Here is a 21564-nt window from a genome sequence, read left to right on the forward strand (position 1 = left end):
GTGTAAAAAATATACAGATATGTGCATTGTGCTACATTTTGCCATATAAAGTAGTGTTACATGCAGAAATGTATAATATGATTTATGCTGTAATATTCACTACAATAATGTTCACTACAAATATTTATCAAGACTGTGTACTGTATGTTGTAAGATGTTCAAAATCATCAAGTCATTAAAGAGCAAAATTTTGTAAAATAATAACATGATTTGCAGAACACCAAATTATTTGATTCAACAAAAGCTAATTAACCTGAACATGTAAAAATCAAGTCAAAGTACTGGCTCAGGAGTCTACAATCTACCCTCACATTTCCTCTGTACTTGACTGTAATTACAGGTCATTCAATTAAATTTGACATGGATTGTCTCGACCTTTGTGTAATCCCCCACTCACCCTGTTCACTGTTAAAGTATAAGAAAGCTTTCGGCATGAATTGTGCTCTGTAACTTCAACACCCAGGGTTCAGGAGCTAGTCAGAAGGAAGATGTGCCCTCGTGGGGCACCCTGCTCATCCAGTGACAAAAATGTAATGAAGTGCCCTGTGGGTGCCCTTAATTTAAATAACATTATGCACTGCCATACAGGCTGTTTACATGCTAGAAAACTTTCTGCACTCTGGTGCCTCACCTTACGCAGGTGATGCCCCTTTTATTTTTTCGCTCATCTCTCAGAGAGCCTGAGTTTGCCACTGATTTAGATAATTTGGCCTAAAACATTTGGTCCATCTGCCCCTTACTTCACACGTTTTGCTTCTCAAGTATGAACTCTGGATTGAAATGCTACCAATGGGGATAAGAGAGCGCAAGAGTTATTGTGGGACTCTTCTTTTCTTTGTACAGAGCAGCCGACGCCTGCAGGGAGGATGGATGGGCCCTGGCCAAGTCAAATACCCAGGAAACACCTCCAACACGTGCCCAGTGCTGCTTCAGGAAATACTGCAGGGAGGAGAGGGAGGGTCGAAGTGTCTCTAGAATGTGAAGGAAGTTTTTACAACTGTCATTTCACAATCAAATCACAGGAGAGTGGTGTAATTTCTACACTTCAGTGAGATGAAAAAAATCACTTCTCTGTGGGTGAATAAGGCAATATCAGCAGCAGTCATATCATCGCCTCAAGATGAAGGAATGTAGAGTGGCTGCTCCATATTGATCTCATACTTTCACCTAAAAAAATCATGCATTTTTGTACTTTGATTTCAGAATCCCTCTATTCATACTGGAGGCTGAGGTTAGGTGGTACATCTTTCAACAACCCAGAGATAGCTCTTCTTGTGCAGAAATAATAAAACACAGACACTGATAGCTCAGGCTTTTTGTGGTTTTGTGTCTCTCTGTGTTAATTTTTTGTGTCCTTTTTTTTCTTTTGTGAGTCTTCTCCTGGTCAATACATGTTAATTTGAATGACGTTTTGACTCATTAGGGCCCTTGGCCTGTGCGCGATAGGCCTGTTTAGTAATCCATCCATGGTTAGAACAGGAGCATAATGTACAGGGGGACACAGGAGGCATTTTACTGTCCGAAAACTAAGTTTATATGGAAAAAACAAAATGTGGTAACTGCATGAACAAGGACCATGCAGTTACAGTGCCTGCTCAAGCTCCCAGTCCCCCCTCCTGCTCTCACTGAAGCCGATTTAGTCAGCCAGTAGCTTAGCAGCAACATGAATGTCCAAACCCCCAATTCACAGAAGAGAGAACATAAGAATTTTTTTTTCCACAAAAAGAGTGACAGACACAATCTATATTAAGTCAGCTAATATTAAGATATCAATATTCATGGTGAAATCATGTTGGAATAATGATATATTTTGTACCAGTCTTCAAGTTAGCTAGCCATAGAAAATGGCATTGTTGAATAGCTGTTTTTTTTTTTTAACCATTATTTCAAATGTGCACAGTCCGTCCACTGCTGTGCTTCTTCACTCAACACATTCATAAAAGTCTTATTTTTGAAAATCATTGTGTCTGTGACTCATTAGGAACAGCTGCCACAACAGTGACAGGCAGGGAGCAGGCACTGCATGTAAGTGTAGAATAAAACACTGCATGTAGAATGAAACCATCTTCAGTGTGATTTTATCCTGCACCTTTTCACCTATGGGGTGAGTCAATACAGTCATTGATTTCAAAATTATGAAAATGTAACACCCACTGCGATACGTTGCAGTGGGCCTACAGGTTCTGATTTGACAACCAAGTGTCAGCAAGGGCAGAAGACCACATCACATGAAACATTAAAAGCTTATACCATATGAATATTAAAACCCAGAAGGGGGAAAACATCTACACTCATCTATACTCATATACCAATCCATTTCATGTTGATGACATATCAAAATCCTCAAAATGTAACACCCACTGCGATACGTTGCAGTGGGACTACAGGTTCTGATGTGACAACCAAGTGCAAGGGCAGAAGACCACATCACATGAAACATTAAAAGCCTATATTATGTAAATATTAAAACCCAGAAGGGAGAACAAATCTATACTCACAAGGTCCTCCAATCTCTACAAATAAGAGTCAATGTCATTGTCTACTTAGCAGGAGAGGCAGGGGGAGTTTGAAGGCCGAGGGTCACGCTGTGCAGGTCTCTTGCTTCTTCAGTCCATCCACAATTTAACACACCCAGTACCGTCCTCTTTGAGCCACACCATGAACAAGGCTGGTAACACCTCAACCTTCAGAAAGCCAAAATGGCACCTTGCCTTCAAAGAGAGTGAACAACCGGGATGAGACAGGAGTTTCACTAATTAGACAGTATTCACACAGACCTTACATGTTCACCATACCTGTACAGAGAGAGCAAAACACTCAGACACACTTGCCTTCAAGCATACCCAATTCACAGCCATTGGCTCACAGCAAATGTAAGGTCCCTAAGCTGTCATTTGTCTGCAGCTCAGCTGATGTGATGTATCGTCCACTACACAGAGGATTGTGGGTCAGAATAGCCAGAAAAGCATGCTGGAGACCTTGTGGAAAGAGATAAGACCCAGCAGCTTTATGAGGACAAAGCTTGTGAGAAACATCAGAATTTGACTTTTGGGCCCTAAGCATAACTCTGTCTATTTCACTTTTGTTGTTTTTTGTTGTTTAATTTCACAGGTATTTAATTTCCCATACTCTGTAATCAGCATTAGTTGATTAGAAAACAATCTTTTTATTAGGCTTCCAAAATCATACCACAAGAGAAGAACATTCAGAAAACCAAAAGTGTGAATGTTTACAAAAGTAGCTACAGCCTTTTCTTTAAAACTTTAAAATAAATACATGCACGGTGACAATCTACATAAAAGCAATTGAAAAATTATGACACACTCACCTGCATACATGTATACAAAAATAAGTAAATAGGAACACAAACAGCAACAATATGTAAAAATAATAATAACAATTATTGACACTGGGGGTTCTTTATGTCAGACACTGATACAAGTCCTTCATTGCCTACTGTGTAATACAATTACGTTGCATACAACAAGTTTAAATAAGTTTTAATGCAGAGGTTGTGATTAAATATTTGCAACTAAAATATCTTACAAACGGGCCCCATATAGTATCCCCTGACATCAGAAACACTGGCTCGATTTTAGTTTTTAAATCCCACCTCAAAACCTACCTGTTTAGGCACGCGTATGAGTGTTAGTTTCCTCTGTCTTTTAATGTTCTGCTGCAAACTGCACTGTTTTTCAGTTGTATTTGAGATGTGTTTTTTATTGTATTACCTGTATTTTTTTTTTTTTTTTTCTGATTGTTGTTCGGCAACCTTGAGTGCCATGAAAGGCGCCTTATAAAATAAATGTATTATTATTATTATATACATTCAAACCACTCTTGTTTATCTTTGATTGTGTATGTAATTTTGAGGTGAGGGAAACACATAGACATTTCCTTGAGCCAGTACCCAATACTTGGTCTCTGAGTGCTTTTCCATGTCAGTGCTACACATCTTTTGGCTTGTGTCTATAAAAATGTGCTCACTGCGTTATATTTTATGTGCCTTTTGGATGAACTGAATTGGAAAAATCTCCTGCACTGCCCATCAAATATCTATCCAAAATTCCACAGTCTTTGGGCAGCTACATATAAAATGGAAAAAAGTCCCTTTCTCCTCGATAATATTTTTTTTGAATTATTGAACAAGTGGAACCTTGCACCTTAAGCAAGGCTGGATTATCAACTGAGCAGTGCCAGCATGTATCCTGGGCCATATTCAGTCAGGGTAACACAAAGGTTGTTTTTGTGAATTTAATTGGTTTGCAATCAAGTGCAAGTTTGGTTGGGGATATGTGGCTACTATAGGTCTACTGTGAAATGTCAGCTTAAATGTCAGAGGGCCCTTGCACTATACTACATCTGTCTCACCAGTCTTAAGTCATATGTGCCAAATATTCCTCAGTTAATATGTGTGATGTGATATGTGAAGGCTGGTTTTTGCTTTTAGGCCCAGTCAGTGGCAGGTGAATCCAACACTGAACACAATTATGAAAAATGACTACAAATAATAAATCAACAAACTTTATTTATTATGAACACTTTTTGTATATTTATTTTATATTTGCTGTTAATTGTTGATGTTTTATTTGTAAGTTGCTGAGTGTGTTATGAGGCTTTTGGGGGTGACAAAGCAGTGTGCCAGGTCCCAGCTGGCGGCTCAGGGAACTGCATGGAGTGGAAAGAGGAGGAGAGAGGAAGTTCTCCAAACTTTTTTTTTCCCCTGAAAGGATTCTGGAGAGGCTCCGTTAGATTTTACAGAAGAAGGGGATCCGATCAGAAGAAAAGAGGAAACGCAGGGGGGAGATAACGGTGTCAAAAAGTTCATCCCTTCTTCTTTATTTGTCTCCTCACATGAGAGCCGTGAAAAGGGACGCGTTTGTTTGCCTTTGTCCTGTGTATTTAGTTCCTTCCCAGACTGAGAGGACTTACACCATCAGAGGCGATGAGATGTGAGTGAGCTATGCCTTGTGGAAATGGACAGACTTTATCCAAGCGAAAACATGGCGTCTGCGTCCCGAGGTTTAGCTTCTTTTCCAGTCTGCTTGTGGCGCTCTGCTGCCTGGAGGCATGGGGCTCCGGGCCGCAGGGGGACGGCGGCGGCAGGACTTGCAGCCCCTGTCCCGTTAACTGCAGCTGCGCGCCGGCGGGGCCCCAGCCGTCCTGCGTCGTCAACTGCTCCAACATCGGGCTGGAGAGGGCCCCAGCAGCGGCGGACATCCCGCTGGCCACCAGTGTGCTGTGAGTACAGAGTCTGAACGGGCTGATGTACAGTGGAGGATATATTAAATCAATTTATCCAGGTTTTAATGGTTGGAAAAGTTTAAAAGTAGCCTTACTGATATGAAAAAATAATAATGGTGTAGGTTACATTCTCTTATGTTTGATAACATGGCAAACAAGTAGGTTACTTTTTTCCCCACCATATTTTTTTAGCTATTTTTTGACAAATTAATAGGTTCTTGCTCCTATTGATATTTGTTTACCATGTGCAGTAACTGTGGGTCACGGGCTGGTGTATTTACACAACATCACTCTTTTTTTGCATCATCCAAAACTGACAGACTCATAGTTCTTTAGGTGCCTACGTTTTATTTGTGCTTTTGTTTTGGTTTGTGTGAAGCCAGTACAATTATTCAACCAACTGATGGGCTATTTTGATAATCAGTTAATCATTTGAAGCATTAGTGAAGCAGAAATGCCAAATATTTTTGCTGGCTCCAGGGCCTTCAATGTGTGTTTACTGCTTTTGTGCATTTTTTTCTCATACAAATGAGAAATCTTCATATCGTGGGTTGCATTTTCCCCAGTTTCCTGACGAGAAAATAATTTGCAGGTTAGACAATAATGAAAAGAATCGTTTGTTGCAGCTGGAGCTGTGTATAGGCACTCTGACAGATGTGGTGATTAGATTAATGTGGCCTTCAGAACCTTGCCTGCACTGTACGTCAGTGTAAATTCTTAAAAACAAAAGACAGAAAAAAATATAAAAAATATTTCAAGAGAATCATGCAATATTTGGATACATAAAAGGACAATGATAATACTATTAATCCTAATAATATATTTAAAAAAAAAAAGAAGAAGAATATGACTCTCTATACTTAAAGGTCACATTTTTTTATATGTGGCGCAGGCTTCTATTAAAGGCCAGACTGCTAGTGACTCTGTGTGTGTGTGTGTGTGTGTGTGTGTGTGTGTGTTTTAGTGTGTGTCTCAGTTTGGTAGTTTAAATGGAGTTGGTCACCAGAGAAGTGAGCCTGGTGTTTGTGGTGCAGCTCGGTCTTCAGCCTCTGGTGCTGCTGCAGCGAGAACATTCTGTTCTGCACCGACGGAAGACATATGTTATCAATTATTTATTTCCCCTCACACTACCTTCTTTTATTTAACGTAGAGATTAACCCTGTGTGCCAGGCCTAAAGTCAATGCCTGTTATTTTGGAACTTGCTTTCTTCAAGAGACTTGACTAAATAAGCACATGAATATGATTTAAATTAGGTTTTGGGAGCAAATAAAACTAGGTATTTCAACAGAAGTTCTGCACAGCTACAGGCAGTGTGCATATTCGTTATTATTTTGAGTGGATTTAAACCTTTCCACTCATCTCAACAGGCTTCCTTAATAGCACTTGCATTTAGTGATAGTATTTGCATAAGAGAGGAAGAGTGCTCACGTTAATTAGAGACAGACCCTGCGGCAGGATCTGTCTCTAATCATGTCAGACTCTGCGATAATTGCATCAGTCTATTTAAACCTCCTTGGCCCTACTGTAACCAGCAGAAGCCATATGTGGAGGTGACTGACTGTGAACATTGCTGTCCTCACTAATTTGGTCTGTTGTCTGCTGCTCCCACCACATCGGCAGGAGCATCGAACTAAAATCAGATATTTTAATTAACTCTGATTTCCTGGCCGACCGTGGCGGATAGAGACACCCGGCCAAGATCCAGTGGAGAACTTGATGATATTCATTTCATAATGCTGCAGTCAGTGCTCAGTCTGTGTTACCTATCCATTCATTATTAAAAGAAAAAAAGGTCATTTGCGTACAAGGACTAGTCAGGGTAATGGCCAGACTGCCTGAGGGTGAGAGAAGAGAGCACACTTATAGATGTGATGTGTTAGATAGTAAGCCCTCCTCAAGTCACATTGCTCACCGTCTTATTTTAGAGTACTTTTTCTGCTCATCAAGGCTACAATGAATGTGTGCGTGGTGCATTCAGAGTCAGTCTGAATGTAATGTCGTGTCTCAGATGTTTCAGGTATGAGAGGAGGGTTGTAGATATGACCTAGAATTTGAAAATTTATTTCATTTGTTTTCATTTCAGAATATATGAATAGTTATTGACAGAGTGGACTAGTTCCTCTCTCAGTGGTCTCAGTCCAGTTTGTTGTTGGCACTGATTGTGTGTGAATTTGAGACTTTGGAGAAGTAAACAAACCGTGAATCTTCCCTTGATTCGTTGTCAAGTGTCCTATACACATCAACTAGGAGGGATGCTGTAAATGAATAACACAGCGGTGCTGGTGGTGGTAGTGTGTGGGGGAGAGAGAGATTGTGCATGTGTGTCTATGCACAAGTGTGTATGTGTGCATGTAATGGCCAGAGAGTTGCTGTATGGATCACTCACTCATTCACTCAGTCACTCAGGTGGATTATGTTTGAGTGCTGCGTCAGCCTGAAGTTTACACTGTGACTCGTTCGCTCCACACAGACTCAGCTACTCCTGCTTTCATTCACAATATCAGTATCTACATGACACCGCTGAAGGGGTGAGAGATGACACACATACTGGCACTTAATCTGTTGTGAACACTTCCAAAAAACTCCCAAAGTGACATATTTAAATACCTTGTTTTGTCTGACTGTCAGTCAGTCAAGATATTCCATTTACTATCAAATGGTGCTGAGTGTTGGCACTCGACACCTTTCAGGTTATCAACCAAAATAACCCAGTGCCAAGTGATATCAAAACTTGTCCAGTCAGATGATACCTGCATTTGATCCGTTTTGTACCCACATCTTTAAAAAAGGACTATTTATTATATATTTTTGCTCGCTGACAAAAACGGAGGCTAGCTTCTTTAATTTAGTGAAACATTTGATTGGCCCACTACTGCAGCAGATATAACCCATAGGCTACAGTCTGTGGTGTGGTGAGGTAGAGCACAGTGTGTCGGTGTATTGACGGAGTTGGCAGTTCAGTGTGCTGAGATGCCACCAAAAGGTTGGAAAGTATGGCTATATTACACACCTGTGGCGTCTGGTGACAGATAAAGTAGCAAAAACCTCCTCCATTTTACGTAGCCTTGATTCAGTATATCATGCATCTCTACGTTTTATTACAAATACAAAGTCACTTACTCGTCACTGCATTCTTAATGATGTGGTGGGTTGGACGTCACTGACCACTCGCAGACAGCTGCACTGGTATATTTTCATCTATAAAGCAATATTGGGCAAACTCCCAGCCTACTTCTGCACCCTGCTGTGTGTCAGCTCAGGTAATTACCAGCTACGCTCCTCCAGGTGGTTGCTTTTCAATGCACCTCAGGTTTTAACAGATCTGGGACAAACTGCATTTTCCTATTCTGCACCTTGGACGTTGAAAAATCTTCAAAAAGATCTAAAATTAGGAACACTTATATCCAAGAATGAATTTAAGGGCATCACAAAGAACATGGTGACAGAGACATGTGCTTGTTTTTCTTGAGAGGCCACTATGTTTGAATAGTTGTTGTTATTGTGGATTTTTGTATTATATGTTGTATTTGTTGCATTTTAAATGTGTTTTGATTGGCTGCTACCTCTGCCAGGTCTCTCTTGTAAAACAGATTTTCAATTTCAGTGGGACTTCCTGGTTAAATAAAGGTTAAATAAAAAAATAAAAAGGTATCAAATGAAGTATGCTGTTGGTATCAGTATCACTTTAAGGGCACCAGTATTGGTCCTGGCATTGTAATTCTATGGACAATACCCAGCCCTATGATCTTATTAAACAAAAAAAGTAATCATCATCAATTCGTTTTATATTAAAAAAGTTTCTAATTGTTTTTCTGTGACTGATCAATTAATTGCCTGATTGGTTCATTCTGTTGCAGATAGGCACTCAGATCCTGCCGCATCTCACCTCATACATATGGTATCTGAGATACTTTGGTCATATGTCAGTTGAATGTATTGTATATTAGAAAACTGGAAACAGCATTAGTCACCACTCTGATAAGGAAAGACAGTTGAAAACGTTTAAGCATGGTGTACTGGAGAGGAGCTGTGCAATGTTTAATTTTGATGTATTTGCATTGAAGCTCAAGCTGTCTAAGTTGTTGCCAGTACATCAAGTTTAAGTATTAGACAGAGTTCATCATTTGACAGTTTCAATAGATGCAGACGCATTTTGTTTTATTTCATCAGAGGAAATTTTATTTCAAAGCACTTTCTGCAGAAAAGTGATGCAAGCTAAATTTATATGTCCTACAGAATCAGCAGTGTGATGTGACCTTTATCTGTCTCTGCTGGTTGTGTCTGTGTGTAAGAGAGGTAGAGAGGGAGAGGGTGAGGGATAATGGATTTGTTGTTGAATTTCCCTTATTTTTCATGTGCTTCATTGTTGTATAAAGACATTTAGACCACAGCAGTGGTAGTTATTTAGCCAGAAGAGGATTACTTTGACTCGAAATCTGTGAATGTTTAGTAATAATGTTTTAGACAAAATGTTTTCACTGCTTTTGAAAGCATTTATTAAAGGCAAGATTAGTCTGAATTATTTTTCCTATTAGAAAAAACTGATTTCTGATTTAAAAGGCTATTTCTTCAAGGCTTAGAAACATTTGATATTTTTATACGATAGACTTTGCCATATGGACGGAGGTCTTAAATATGCACATATGCTCTGTGGGACTGGACGGGATTTTGTGCTTGTTTTCTGTTGGCAACCACAAAACTGTGCCGTTGTTTTCCTTTCAGGAAAAAGCAACAGATTTTCATCTGATGAATTTAAACACAGTGATAAAAAACTGAGGCAAGAGCACGTCGCCCTATGAGAAAGGACCTGGATGCAATGCTGTATCTTCTCCTCTCCTCTGTTCCCCTACCTGGCCTCAAATTAAAATGTTTCAGACACACCCACAAGTATTTTAACATACTGCAGAGTGCAGTTGGAGAAAAGCATTCCCGTTACAAACCAGTCCATCTGTTCCAACCCACACACATAATAAAAATCTCTTAGCACTTCATACAGACAGTTTATGCAACTCTGAAGTCACTTCTGGGAAATGCTTGTGGACCTCTCTCAGGTTTTTTAAGTCTCTGTAGTCTTTGCTGAGAATGCAGATGGCTGTGACACAGTTTATCGTGGGGCTGTTTTCTGTCCTGGGATAGGAGACAGAGAAAGTGAAATTCAGTCAACATCTGTCTGAAAGTACACTGCTCAAAACACCTTTTCAATTCACAGTAGAGGCCAAGGGGTCGGTCAAGAGGATTATCCTTCTGTTCATCTGAAATAAATATCTCTATGGTGTAACTAATCAATTTTTATGGCAACACGTAGTTTAATGTACTGCTGAGTATTTCTTACTTTAATTTCATTGCTGTTATTCTCATTTGAAAGGCTTAGTCATCCTGGTCAGTAGGTTATAAAAATCAAGTAATACTCTTACGTAGGCTACTGATGACAGCAGAGTTCTTATTTTAGGGTGACCAGATCTATTGGTTATCTAGGAAATACAAAGGACAACTAGGCTTTCATTTTACCATGGTAACTGCACTGTAATAAACTATGATGCAGGCTGACTCACAAAACTGGGAGCTATTTAAATACAAAATCTGACTAAAACTCAAACTAAAACAAACTAGTCTATAGATGTATACATAAGTGACTTTCCACCGCTGAACATTTGACTGTTTGTCAATTCAGACACTGGTGCTGTGAGGAAGAACTGCGCTGTTTGTCTGCCTCTCTCACTAGGCTGCAGCTGTGTGATTAGCAATCACACATATTTCTTTTTTTTTTTCTGCGTTAGAAGATGGACATGTGGTGTGCACCATTCAAAAGGTGTCCATTACATGAGTCTCACAGTCAATGCGAGAGAACTGATAGTCCTGCAGTTAAATCTGGGGACATTTGTCGGAACAGCTCCAACAGGGGACAGGCCACCAAAAACGGGGACTGTTCCCAGAAAATGTAGACGTCTGGTCATCTTATATCTGATATTTATCCTTCATATACAGTACCTTTCACACTGATGTCAGTTAAGTCAGCTCAAACAGGAAAAACACCCAGGGGCCATGTCAGAGGTGAAGTACATACAACATGCTGTAGAAGAGATCACTTTTTAAATTACAGTATAAGCCTAGAGGATTTTTCATGGCGGTAAAGAGACACCCACAGGCGCTTTGCAGGTGCTGGGAAACAAACATATACGAGAAAAACACTTGATTTTTATTTCTATTCTGTACGGAACACAAACACAGGACATGTCAGTATTTGTCGGGCTTAGCACTTTAGTGAGCCGTCATCAGTCTTTGCTGTACTTTGTTAGCCTCGGGTATTTTCGCTCAGCTGTGCTTTGTGGTGATTATTAACGCTAACATGCTAAGAATTTGTATGTAATGTATAGCATGTTAAGATGCTACAGTAGCATGTTATTGTTACCTTTCTCATGCCAATGTTGCTTGTGTGCGGGGGCCCTCTGTGTGTTTAACGGAGTTAATGTTGGCATGCTAACCTGCTTAGAACCATAGTCTGTACATAAAGATGGACAATGCATCTATACTTAAGCCATTGCCATCTTGCACTTGTGACATCATTTAGGGCCAGAGTCTGCGAAGTAGCGACCTCTGAGGTATTGAGTTCCCGCCCATATACCCGCCTGACCAATCGTGAGCAGTGCCATTGATTGCAAGTACACACAGTTGTCAGTCATGATGTTGAACCCCTTTTATATCATCAAATAAAACCAAACCTGACAGAAAACTTTATTTGACATATACTTTGATCTTTTAGTGTGGCCCATGGATTTATTTAATGATAACCAGATACCAGATCCCAAGATAGCGCCTATTCATTCCAGTGGAGTTGCTCACCTGGCGCATACTCAAAATAGTTTCCAGCTTTCAGGTTTACTTCCACAGTGTGCAGCCCACTGAATATGCACAGTAGTGTTTCTCTTGCTGGCTCTGCCTAGGAGTTCCCGCTTGGCTCATAAACTTTTCATTGTGATGATGTCACAGATTTTAAAAATGCTTTTCTCAGCTTGAGGAAGGTTTTACAAATATAAAACCCTCATGGCTCAAAAATTCATAATAGTAAGAGTCAGAATTGACAGTTTCAGGTGTCATGTCAACAGCTGCACAGATGTCTCTTTTATAGTGGTGGCCTATGGGGAAAATGCTTTTGGGCCTCAGGGGATTTTTTCACTGCAATACTGTGAGTGACCACTGGGAAAAATTGACTGAGCAAGACTGAGCAACATTCTTGGGGGGCCTGGCCTGCGTTCCAAATTGCATACTTCTACTATATACTTTTAGTATGTACTGCAGCTGCCCTTAAAAAGAGTATGTACTGCAGCTGCCCTTAAAAAGTATGCAGTATGCATGCAGTATGCATACTATTGGGACACCCTACATCTGCCATCACATCGCTCCCTGAACTCTGACCCTCTTGCTCACTTACGCCGCTGTCCATAGCGCCACATTTGAATATTTTGTTTTGCTGTACTTCGGAGATGCAGCAAATCTCCTCTCGTCGAGCTCGCCAGAGTCGTGCATACCATCGGAGGTGCCGGAGAGCTCTGTTGCTCTTATGTCGTAATGTATGTTGTTGTTTCTAATAAACTGACGTGTTCGCGTAAACAGTTCCAAACATATTATTACTGACCTGTCTATTGAACTAGTCACCAGTAGGCATATTAACCCCCTTCACACGCAGCTCTCTGTTGCTGGCAGATGTTTGTTGTTAAATATATTTACAGCTATGCAGCTGCTGGCACTATATTCTGTCTGCGCGTGAAGCAGCCTTACATTCACATTACTTTTATTTGTAGTGTAACATACTTGCACATTCTTACTACATTACTTAATATATATTTGACTTTTACTATTTATATATTTACTAGTCTATACTGCTCATACCTGGCCCATAGTGTATTCATATTTAGTCATATTCATTCATTATTTATACCACACTTACACCACTGCCTATACTGGTAGAATCTTCTATATTGTAGTCATAGTTGAACCCTAACATTGATTATACTATAATCACAATAAAGTTGAATGTTGTAACCGTGTTCTTGCAAAACTGTATGATATGTGACAGTATATAATCAGACCATTGCAGTCCTAATATGTAGTGTCTTAGTATCTCAAATTAAATAAACCATGTATGAAAGGAAGTGTGGGCGTTGGTTGTACACGCAGCTCAGTCAGTGCGACGCAACTTCCGCTGCGCAAAGGATTGTGGGTCAGAATGGCCAAAGAAGCATGCTGACATGCATACTGCGAAATATGACCGGATGTAGTAGAACATCCTGGTACTTTTGGCATACTGCATCTGACATAAATATGTATTGGGACACACTAATTTTTTTTCTGGCATACTAAATAGTATGGTAGTATGGGTATTGGAATGCAGGGCTGGTTTGGCCCATGTCCCATCTGAATATATAGAGGGGTCAGGGTTTATGACCTCCACTGCAGCAGGCCACCAAGGGGCAGCCGAGATGTTTTGGCTTTACTCATAGGGAGCTGTCTTTTTTTATATGCAGTCTATGCTTAGAGCTTGAATGTATGCTAGCATGCTAGTGTTGCTTTTTAATGCTATCATTACCTGTGTGAGGTGCCGCCAGTTGATGTAGGACTCTCACAGCTCATTACTCACTACCTGTACTAGCATTTTTAGAATGTTAATAGTGTTACCATGTCAGCAATGGCATGTTATCACACTGTGTTTGCTATATTTGCTAAAATACTCAAATTTTTATATAAACACAGAATTATAAGTAGCCTAATTTTAATTCCCTAATGAAAAATACAGCCAAGATGAAATGTTTCTTTGGGTTCAGTGCACAAAAAACTATGAAACATAAAATCAAGATTTAAAAAAGTTAATGCATTGAGTGCATAATAAGAAGGTGAAAAAGGAGTGGTCTGTAGCTGATGGAACTTGGTTATTAGTTTTATATAAATTTCTGCACTATATTAGCCATACTGCTTGTCAGGCTATAAAGAAAATTGTACATCTGAATTTAATGCAAGCAAATTTATTTATTTTTTTCAAAGTTTGTGTTTACAATTTGAGCAATATTTCCATGTTTACTGAAATGAGTTTTGTACATGAACAGTTTTTCCAGTTACGTTGGTTGATGATGGAAAAAGGAGTTACATTGTACACAGGTTTACTTGGTAAATCAACAACTTACTACTGTACATATGTAGGGCAAAGTGAAGTTACCATTTAGTCTACAACTTTCCTTATGTTGTTGAAGGCGTAACTGTTGGGCAGTGCACCCTTTACCTGAACTGTAAACACACTCATGGTCCTATCTGCCCTGCTCAGGAGGATTTTGTGGTGTTACCATGGCAGTGAGATGCATACACACACAGACGCACTGCAGGCGTGGTGATATGCTTTTAAGACGAGTCTATTTCCAGGGAGCAGTTTGGGTTTTGCAGCGGGTCCTGAGGCTTCACAGCTGTCAGACAGACAAGACTCAATCGCAGATTCTCCCACTTTTTGTGTGTTATCTGTTTCTGCTCCTCCAGAGGAGGTTATCACCCATACAACCACCTATATACCCACACACACTCACACACACTGGCTTTAATGAAGTGGGAAAGGACAGATTGAATCCACCGGCCATATGCGAGGGAGAATTTGTTGTGTTACCATAGCGATAGTAACTAATGACATCACTCGCAGAAGCACAGACATTCCAGAGGGAAGAAACAGAGAAGAAGAAGACGAGACAGCTCCCATGCTCTCCTCTTCTGTGTGTGTGTGTGTGTGTGTGTGTGTGTGTGTGTGTGTGGGTGGGTGTGTGTGTGTCCATGCGCTCAGTAATTTTTAACTGCTGGTAACAGAAATGTTTTGGTTCATTATTAACTAATTTAAGTGGCGGGGTTGGTGGTTACATGGCAGACTGAAGACAGAACTCATTTCTGCAAGAAGTCCTGTGTGTGTTTGTGTGTGTGTGTCCATCCTGTGCCTTCGAGGGTTTCTTAAACTTGTACAGATCTGTAGCGCTGCAAGTCTTCTCTCTTCTCACTCACACCCTCCAACACAAGTGATGGCTGATACAAAATACATCACTCTGTCATAGCCTTTCTTGTGCACATGTGGGCATCACTCGCATAGTTGGCTGCAGTTCCTCTTCCTGCTGAAGCTCCGCCAGATGTGTTGTGTTCGCAGACAGAAAAGCCCGAAAAAGAAACAGATAGAGGCTGGGAACTAACACAGTAACACAGAGGATAAAATACAGTTGTTAAGTGCCAGTTATCTTGGTTTAACCCAGCTGGAGGTATGATGGTTTTACAGATAAAGCAATTTGTACTTCATTTTTAAATGATCTGAAACCAAGTACTTGTAAATTCCCTGACAAAGATGTTCCATTCACACCAAGCATAAAGGGATCCTTTTAAAGTAACTTGTCTTTAATGAATTGAGTGTTTTGACATTATTCCTCTTATTAATATACACATCATCCACCTCCATCTGTAGGAGTTAGTTTATGGAAGGTTTGACAGTGAAAAATTGGTGCAATTAATGTGCCCTAAAACAAGCACGTGAAGTGTTCAAATATGCGGAGAAGGTTTGACGGAAATAACAGAGGTAGAAATAAAGAGTTACACTCGTCTTCTTAAATGTGATAAAACATGTAATGTGGAGTTGTTCATCTCCAGAGAATAGCAGCTGTGTTTCATTGAATTCAAATGGACTGAATCAAAATGTCTGCTTACAATAACTTCCGTATAGAAAACCTCTGCATCTTGTACATAAATGAAAACGGTGCTGAGCAAACGCTGCCTAAATTGGTTAGTTTTTAGCCATGTAAAAAGATCAAAATCAGTGTAAGTGGTAGCTATATTTAGGATACTCTCACTGCTTTACCTTGCCATAAAACAGCTGCTGCGGATGGGGAAATTATTTTTATCTCAAAATCACCAGATTTAATTGACAAAAACAATACAATACAGTATTACTAAGCAGAACGTAGTAGTTGCTGGTCTACCGCACCCTTGAGTGGATAGTGTGTAAGGAAAAGCCACAGATCCTTAATAGACTGAGATGGCAATCTTTAGATTCATTTCCTTTATCTGTGTCACATGGGTTTTGCCACTGCCTCGCCCCTTAGGAGACTAGCAGAGTCCATTCATTCCAATTGGGAAAGTGAACGTGAGAACATATTATGACTGTTTCCTTCGCTCCATAGTCACTGAAGTAAATATTGGACACAGTTTTCACAAGCCCCAACCCCTCTAGACATTCTGACCCTGAACAAAGGAAGACTTGGCACATCTATTTCCAAACAGGTGCATAGGAGAGGAACAAGCAGAACACAGCTTGTATAAAAATTTCCTGCACACTGTCTAACTTGCAACAGTTTTGTGTTAGAGAGAAGCCATCTTAAGTAGGATGATGTATTGATGTCACTATCCATATAAACATACCGCTGCAGGTTCATTATCTAATGTACCTGCAAGATTTTGAAACGTATATCTGCAATATTTGGATATGTATATATTTTTTTAGAGAATGCAATGTAACAATAAGGACTTAAGCATTTATTCTTACAGACTTATCTTTACTATGTTTACTTACTTACTTTACTTTTAGGGGTATGTTTATGATTGTCACTAGACAGTTTTTAGTATCTTTACTTCTATATTACTTTATCTCTGTATAATATTGTTGATTTTTACACAGATTGATGCTTGGTATTCATGCCTTTCCTCTGTATGTGGGTAATGTGACTAATTGCAAACTCACAGCCACTCCTATTTAAGACTTCTCTTTGTTACAAAACTGTTTGCCTGATGAAGGTCTAGTCATTAGTCTAGTCATCATTATTTTTGCAACTTAGACAGTGTGTGGGATTTTTTTTCTACAAGACATTCAAACAATGAAATGACATTTTTTCAGAAAGACAAATCAGGAGAAAATTAACTTTGTTTGAGACACGTCTCTTTTTTAGCAGCATACTCTCATGAGATCTGGCAACAATTTATGTGATCTTACACTTGGCTGATACCAGACATGAAGCTAGCAGATAAAAAGAGCGGCAAAATATAGAGCAAACATTAAATTTGTACTGTACTGTTGTATCGTTTGGAATCAGATTTTATCCATCCACATGACATTTACAACACTTACAAACAAGGTGGGGGGATGTGGAGGACAGACGACCAAGCCCACTTAGGAGACCACAAGGAATACCATTGTGTACCATTGCTGCAGCTTGTAATGTGCTGTCTTTTGTTAGGGTATCTTTGGTAAACTGGTGCCAGTTGTCTACCCAGAAGTGATGGTTGTTGTTAGCCCGACGCCATGATGATTCAGTCTATAGTGACAGTAACAATGTCCATGGAATCTTCTCAGGTCACTCTTGCAGCATAATTCACCACTCTGCAGTCAACCTTAATGCTCAGTATGTTACAAACAGCTATACGTAAATAAAATATACAGCTAAATACATGAGCAAAATAGCTGCATTTTGGGAAAGCTGCACATTAAAGAAGTTGATTATTGTTCTGCAGGAGTGGTTTGAAAAGTGGTTTGGAAGCTATTAACCTTGGAGTCCATTGAAACGAACTGAATTCAAGCTGACCACAGCCAATTTTACAGCTACTGTTTGCAACTGCCTCTAGAGGGTGAGTGTTTGACACTCAATTGCACTTGCACTTAATTGAACCCCTCTACTTTTTACAGTTTGAGAGCTAATGCTATATTTGAAAATAAAAAAGAAAGAAAGAAACAGGAGAAACTGCCCCATCCCCTGACATCCAAACCATTTCAAACAGTCAGCGGCTCAGCAGAAACATTAGCAATATCCACTTCACCCAAATTACAGAAGACAGAGGACATAAGATTTTTTTTTTTTCCACAAAGAGATTATGGGTGATGTCCTCAGACTCAATCTATTTAAAGTTAGCTAAGGTTACATCATGAATATTCATAGTGAGATCATGTTGGAATATCACTTTGTAAACATCTTCAAGTCAGCTAACCATAGAAAATGGCTTAGTTGAATTGCTGTGTTATTTTTATGTTATTTCAAACGAGCACAGTCATTTCATTTTTGGAAATCATTTATAGTGTGCACAATGTGAAATAGAATATCGAATAATATTTTTGCCATGACCATCCATTTCAGCAAAATTTCTAAATAAAATAGACGTGTTTTGTTCCACCTCATGTAGGGGGATCTGAAAAATGGATTTGTGCCTGTACCTACTGTGCCTCCACCCCCCACCCACCTTTGAAATCAAATTCCGCCCATGCTTTCGGTGGAGTATCAGTTGAAGAAAATACTGGCACTGACACTGATGCAGAGATAAATGGCCAAGAATAGACCGTTCATATCACTCATGAAGGCCATTGTGTCATTGAGTGCAGTCAGGCAGTATAACATGAGGTAGGTTGCACCTGTACATACTGTAAGAGTCTTAGTCTTAGGTTATTAGAGCAGAGAGACATAAGTTAAGTTCAGAAGCACGTGTGTTGTTGTGGAAATTAGGAAAAAGTAACTGACTCCATAAATGCTCTAAAATACCCTTATCACCATCATGGCAGCTCTAAGTGACACATGTAGCTATGTTATGGGATTCATGGTAATGAAGCTGTCCAGGGTTTCCTGCATTAAAGATTCATTTAGCATACTGCCAAGCAAGGCTGTGTGGTTACTCCTTAAAGAAACCAAATGAGCAAGAGTTGGCTTGCTAATTTTTAAACAAGCTTACTGTTCTGCCCCTGTGCTATGTCGAATCGCTGCGTTGCATTTTAATGTGAAGATGGAAAAAAAGGAAAGACTGAGCTAAAGGATAAACCTGTGAGGAGCTAATCTTGGTTATATAAACTCAAGCAATACGTGTCACATCTCTTATCAGTGCCCTATAGATCGTTGTGTTTGCATGCAGCTGGTTTAAAATGTTACCATTTGGACTGGGTTATGCTCCTCTGCAGTGAGAGTTTAACACACTTTGCAGCTGTTCAGCGCAGAGAAAACATTTGATTTTTACTCCAGTTCATCAAAACAACTTAACCTGTTGCCTCCCTGTTGTTGCTCGACTCAGAGAAAGAAGAAGTGAGTGATAATTGGATTTTGTTCCTTGCATTGAGATTTCTAAACAGAGTTTCGTGTGTGTGTGTGTGTGTGTGTGTGTGTTGCAGAAACACACTCTGATTATGCAGTCTGTTCACACTGGCCGCAGAGGGTCGCAGGCATATAGCTATCTTGCTCTGACACTCTGCTTGAGCTAAATGCCAACGAGGGTCTTTGAGGCTGAAAATGAAAAAAAAAGAAATGTTAGCTCTCCCCAGTGTGAATCAAAACCCAGCCAAACTGAGGTGATGCAAGTCAGTCGTGTGGTTCATTTTCATTCAGTGTCATGATATAGCCTAATTCAAATTTGTAGCAAAATCCTCACTTTGCATTTTCATTTTCAAGCAAAAGAACATTTTCTGCCATTGCTAAACAGGGAATGTCCCGGCTATTTTCTGATGTAAACCATGCCACACCTAAAAGAAATATACGACTAAAAACATGAACATGATAAGAAGGAAATAATGCAAATGTATTCTCGATTTGTTGAGTCCACAGAGGATCTATATCTGTGGATCTGTGCAGGCGGGAAGTCAAAAAAAGTGGCATTTGAGTCTAATTCACGCCTGAAACTGATTTGACCAGCAAAACAAGCAGAAGGAGCAGAGAGCACAGTGAACAGAGTCAATATAGGAAGCAAACAGTGAAGTGGTGCAGACCGTCAGCCAGCTCATAGTGTGGAGGGCCGAGCAGAATTCATTTTCACCAGCAGGCTTTTCTCGTCTCGATGGTGTTGGATGCTTAACTGCTGACATATTTCATTATCATGCTCTTTGCTCTATCTGCTCTTTTTGTTTCACTTGTTGCATCAGTTTATGTGGAGCTTCATGTTTTTACAAACATGAAGTAAATTACACTACAGTGCTGCTTACACAGCCTGATTGCCCGAGGCCAAATACATACAAAACCCTGTGATGACTTGAAATTTGCATATAAACTCCTGATGTCAGTTTACACAGCAGTGCTCACATGATTATGTTTTTTGAATCTGAAATGTGCAAAAGCCTGATTTCCACCCAGTGTGTGCACAGGAGACAGACATGTCTTTCATCTCCTGTTTGCATGTCACCATTGCTCCCCCAGTTTTTAGACCTGGCAGTGAAAGAAAAAGCGGTGACATCACCGCGTCTCTGTGGCATTGGCAAGGTCATCCAAAGATGCCAGATAAGCCAGCCATATAAACATACTGAAAAGGCTTTAAGTTGTTAGTTTAAGATACATCCTCCATTTTTTAAGTCATGCTATGAGACATGGCTCAATGAATGGAAGTGTTGTTCAGGCAGGCGGTCCATCTTTATGGCCCAGACTAAAATATCTCGACAGCTTTTTGTTGGATTACAATGAACTTTGGTTCAGACATGCATGTTCCCTTCAGGATAAGTGGTACCTTGGTGATCACTCAACTTTTCATCCAGCCCCTTAATCACATCAGAATTTCAGTTTTTGAAAATAGCATGCTAACACACTTAAGTAAGGGTGCTGTCAGACCGAGAGTGGGACTAATTTTGTTATAAAGTTTCAGAATTGCCTAGAGGTGGTTCGTGTTCTCACGGCAGCATTTACAAGTGGACCAGATAAAATGCTTTGCTCGAGAAAGCTGCTCGATTGGTCAGAATTTCAATGTGGGAAAAATTCAGGAAGTAAACAAAATGTTAAAGAAGAGTACACTTGCAAGATAAATGCAACACTTTCTAATGTCACAATGGAGGGACAACTACGCAGGTTTTTTACTTTAATACTGCTCATCGTGGACTATATTGCTGTCATTGTTCAAACCATACAGTTTGAAAATGAGGCGCGGCTCCAACTAGAAAACAATGATTTGATGCACTGGATGTGCTGAATGTGCATATTAACGCAGTACAGGAGGAGGTGCACATTAATAATCCTACAGGACTGTAACATGCTCATGTTTAACCCAAACAATGCGTAATGCGACTGCAGTTGGTTCTGATCGAGGTCGGAACACAGCACAGCACAGCACTAACTAACAGCACCAAAGTTTGTTTGTAACTGGACTGAGACCACCTCTTCAAGAAGGTCTCGGTCCAGTTATTTTGGTACGCACCTGAGTGCGATTGCTGTGTTCACACCTGCCCAAACAAACCGCACTTAGGGGGCAAAAGAAACTTGAGTTCGATTGAACCGAACCAAACAGGGCAGGTGTGAAAGCACCCTCAGGTTACAAAGATGGACTATGTTACAGCATTTACCCTCCACCATTTGACGCCCATAGCATTTGAC

At 40.0% G+C, this 21564-nt stretch overlaps 1 protein-coding gene across 1 annotated transcript in view; it reads left to right on the forward strand.

The window, feature by feature from the left end:
• The first annotated feature begins 4735 nt into the window (after positions 1–4735).
• The window catches only part of LOC126390822 (polycystin-1), a 78352-nt gene continuing 61523 nt past the window's right edge, over positions 4736–21564 (forward strand). Inside the window, exon 1 of the mRNA XM_050045294.1 lies at positions 4736–5241. Within this exon, the coding sequence (XP_049901251.1) occupies positions 4964–5241 (278 nt within the window). The 5' untranslated portion in view covers positions 4736–4963. The remainder of the gene's footprint in view (positions 5242–21564) is intronic.

This window comes from Epinephelus moara, chromosome 5 (assembly GCF_006386435.1).
Source record: "Epinephelus moara isolate mb chromosome 5, YSFRI_EMoa_1.0, whole genome shotgun sequence".
NCBI classification, from domain to species: Eukaryota; Metazoa; Chordata; class Actinopteri; order Perciformes; family Serranidae; genus Epinephelus; species Epinephelus moara.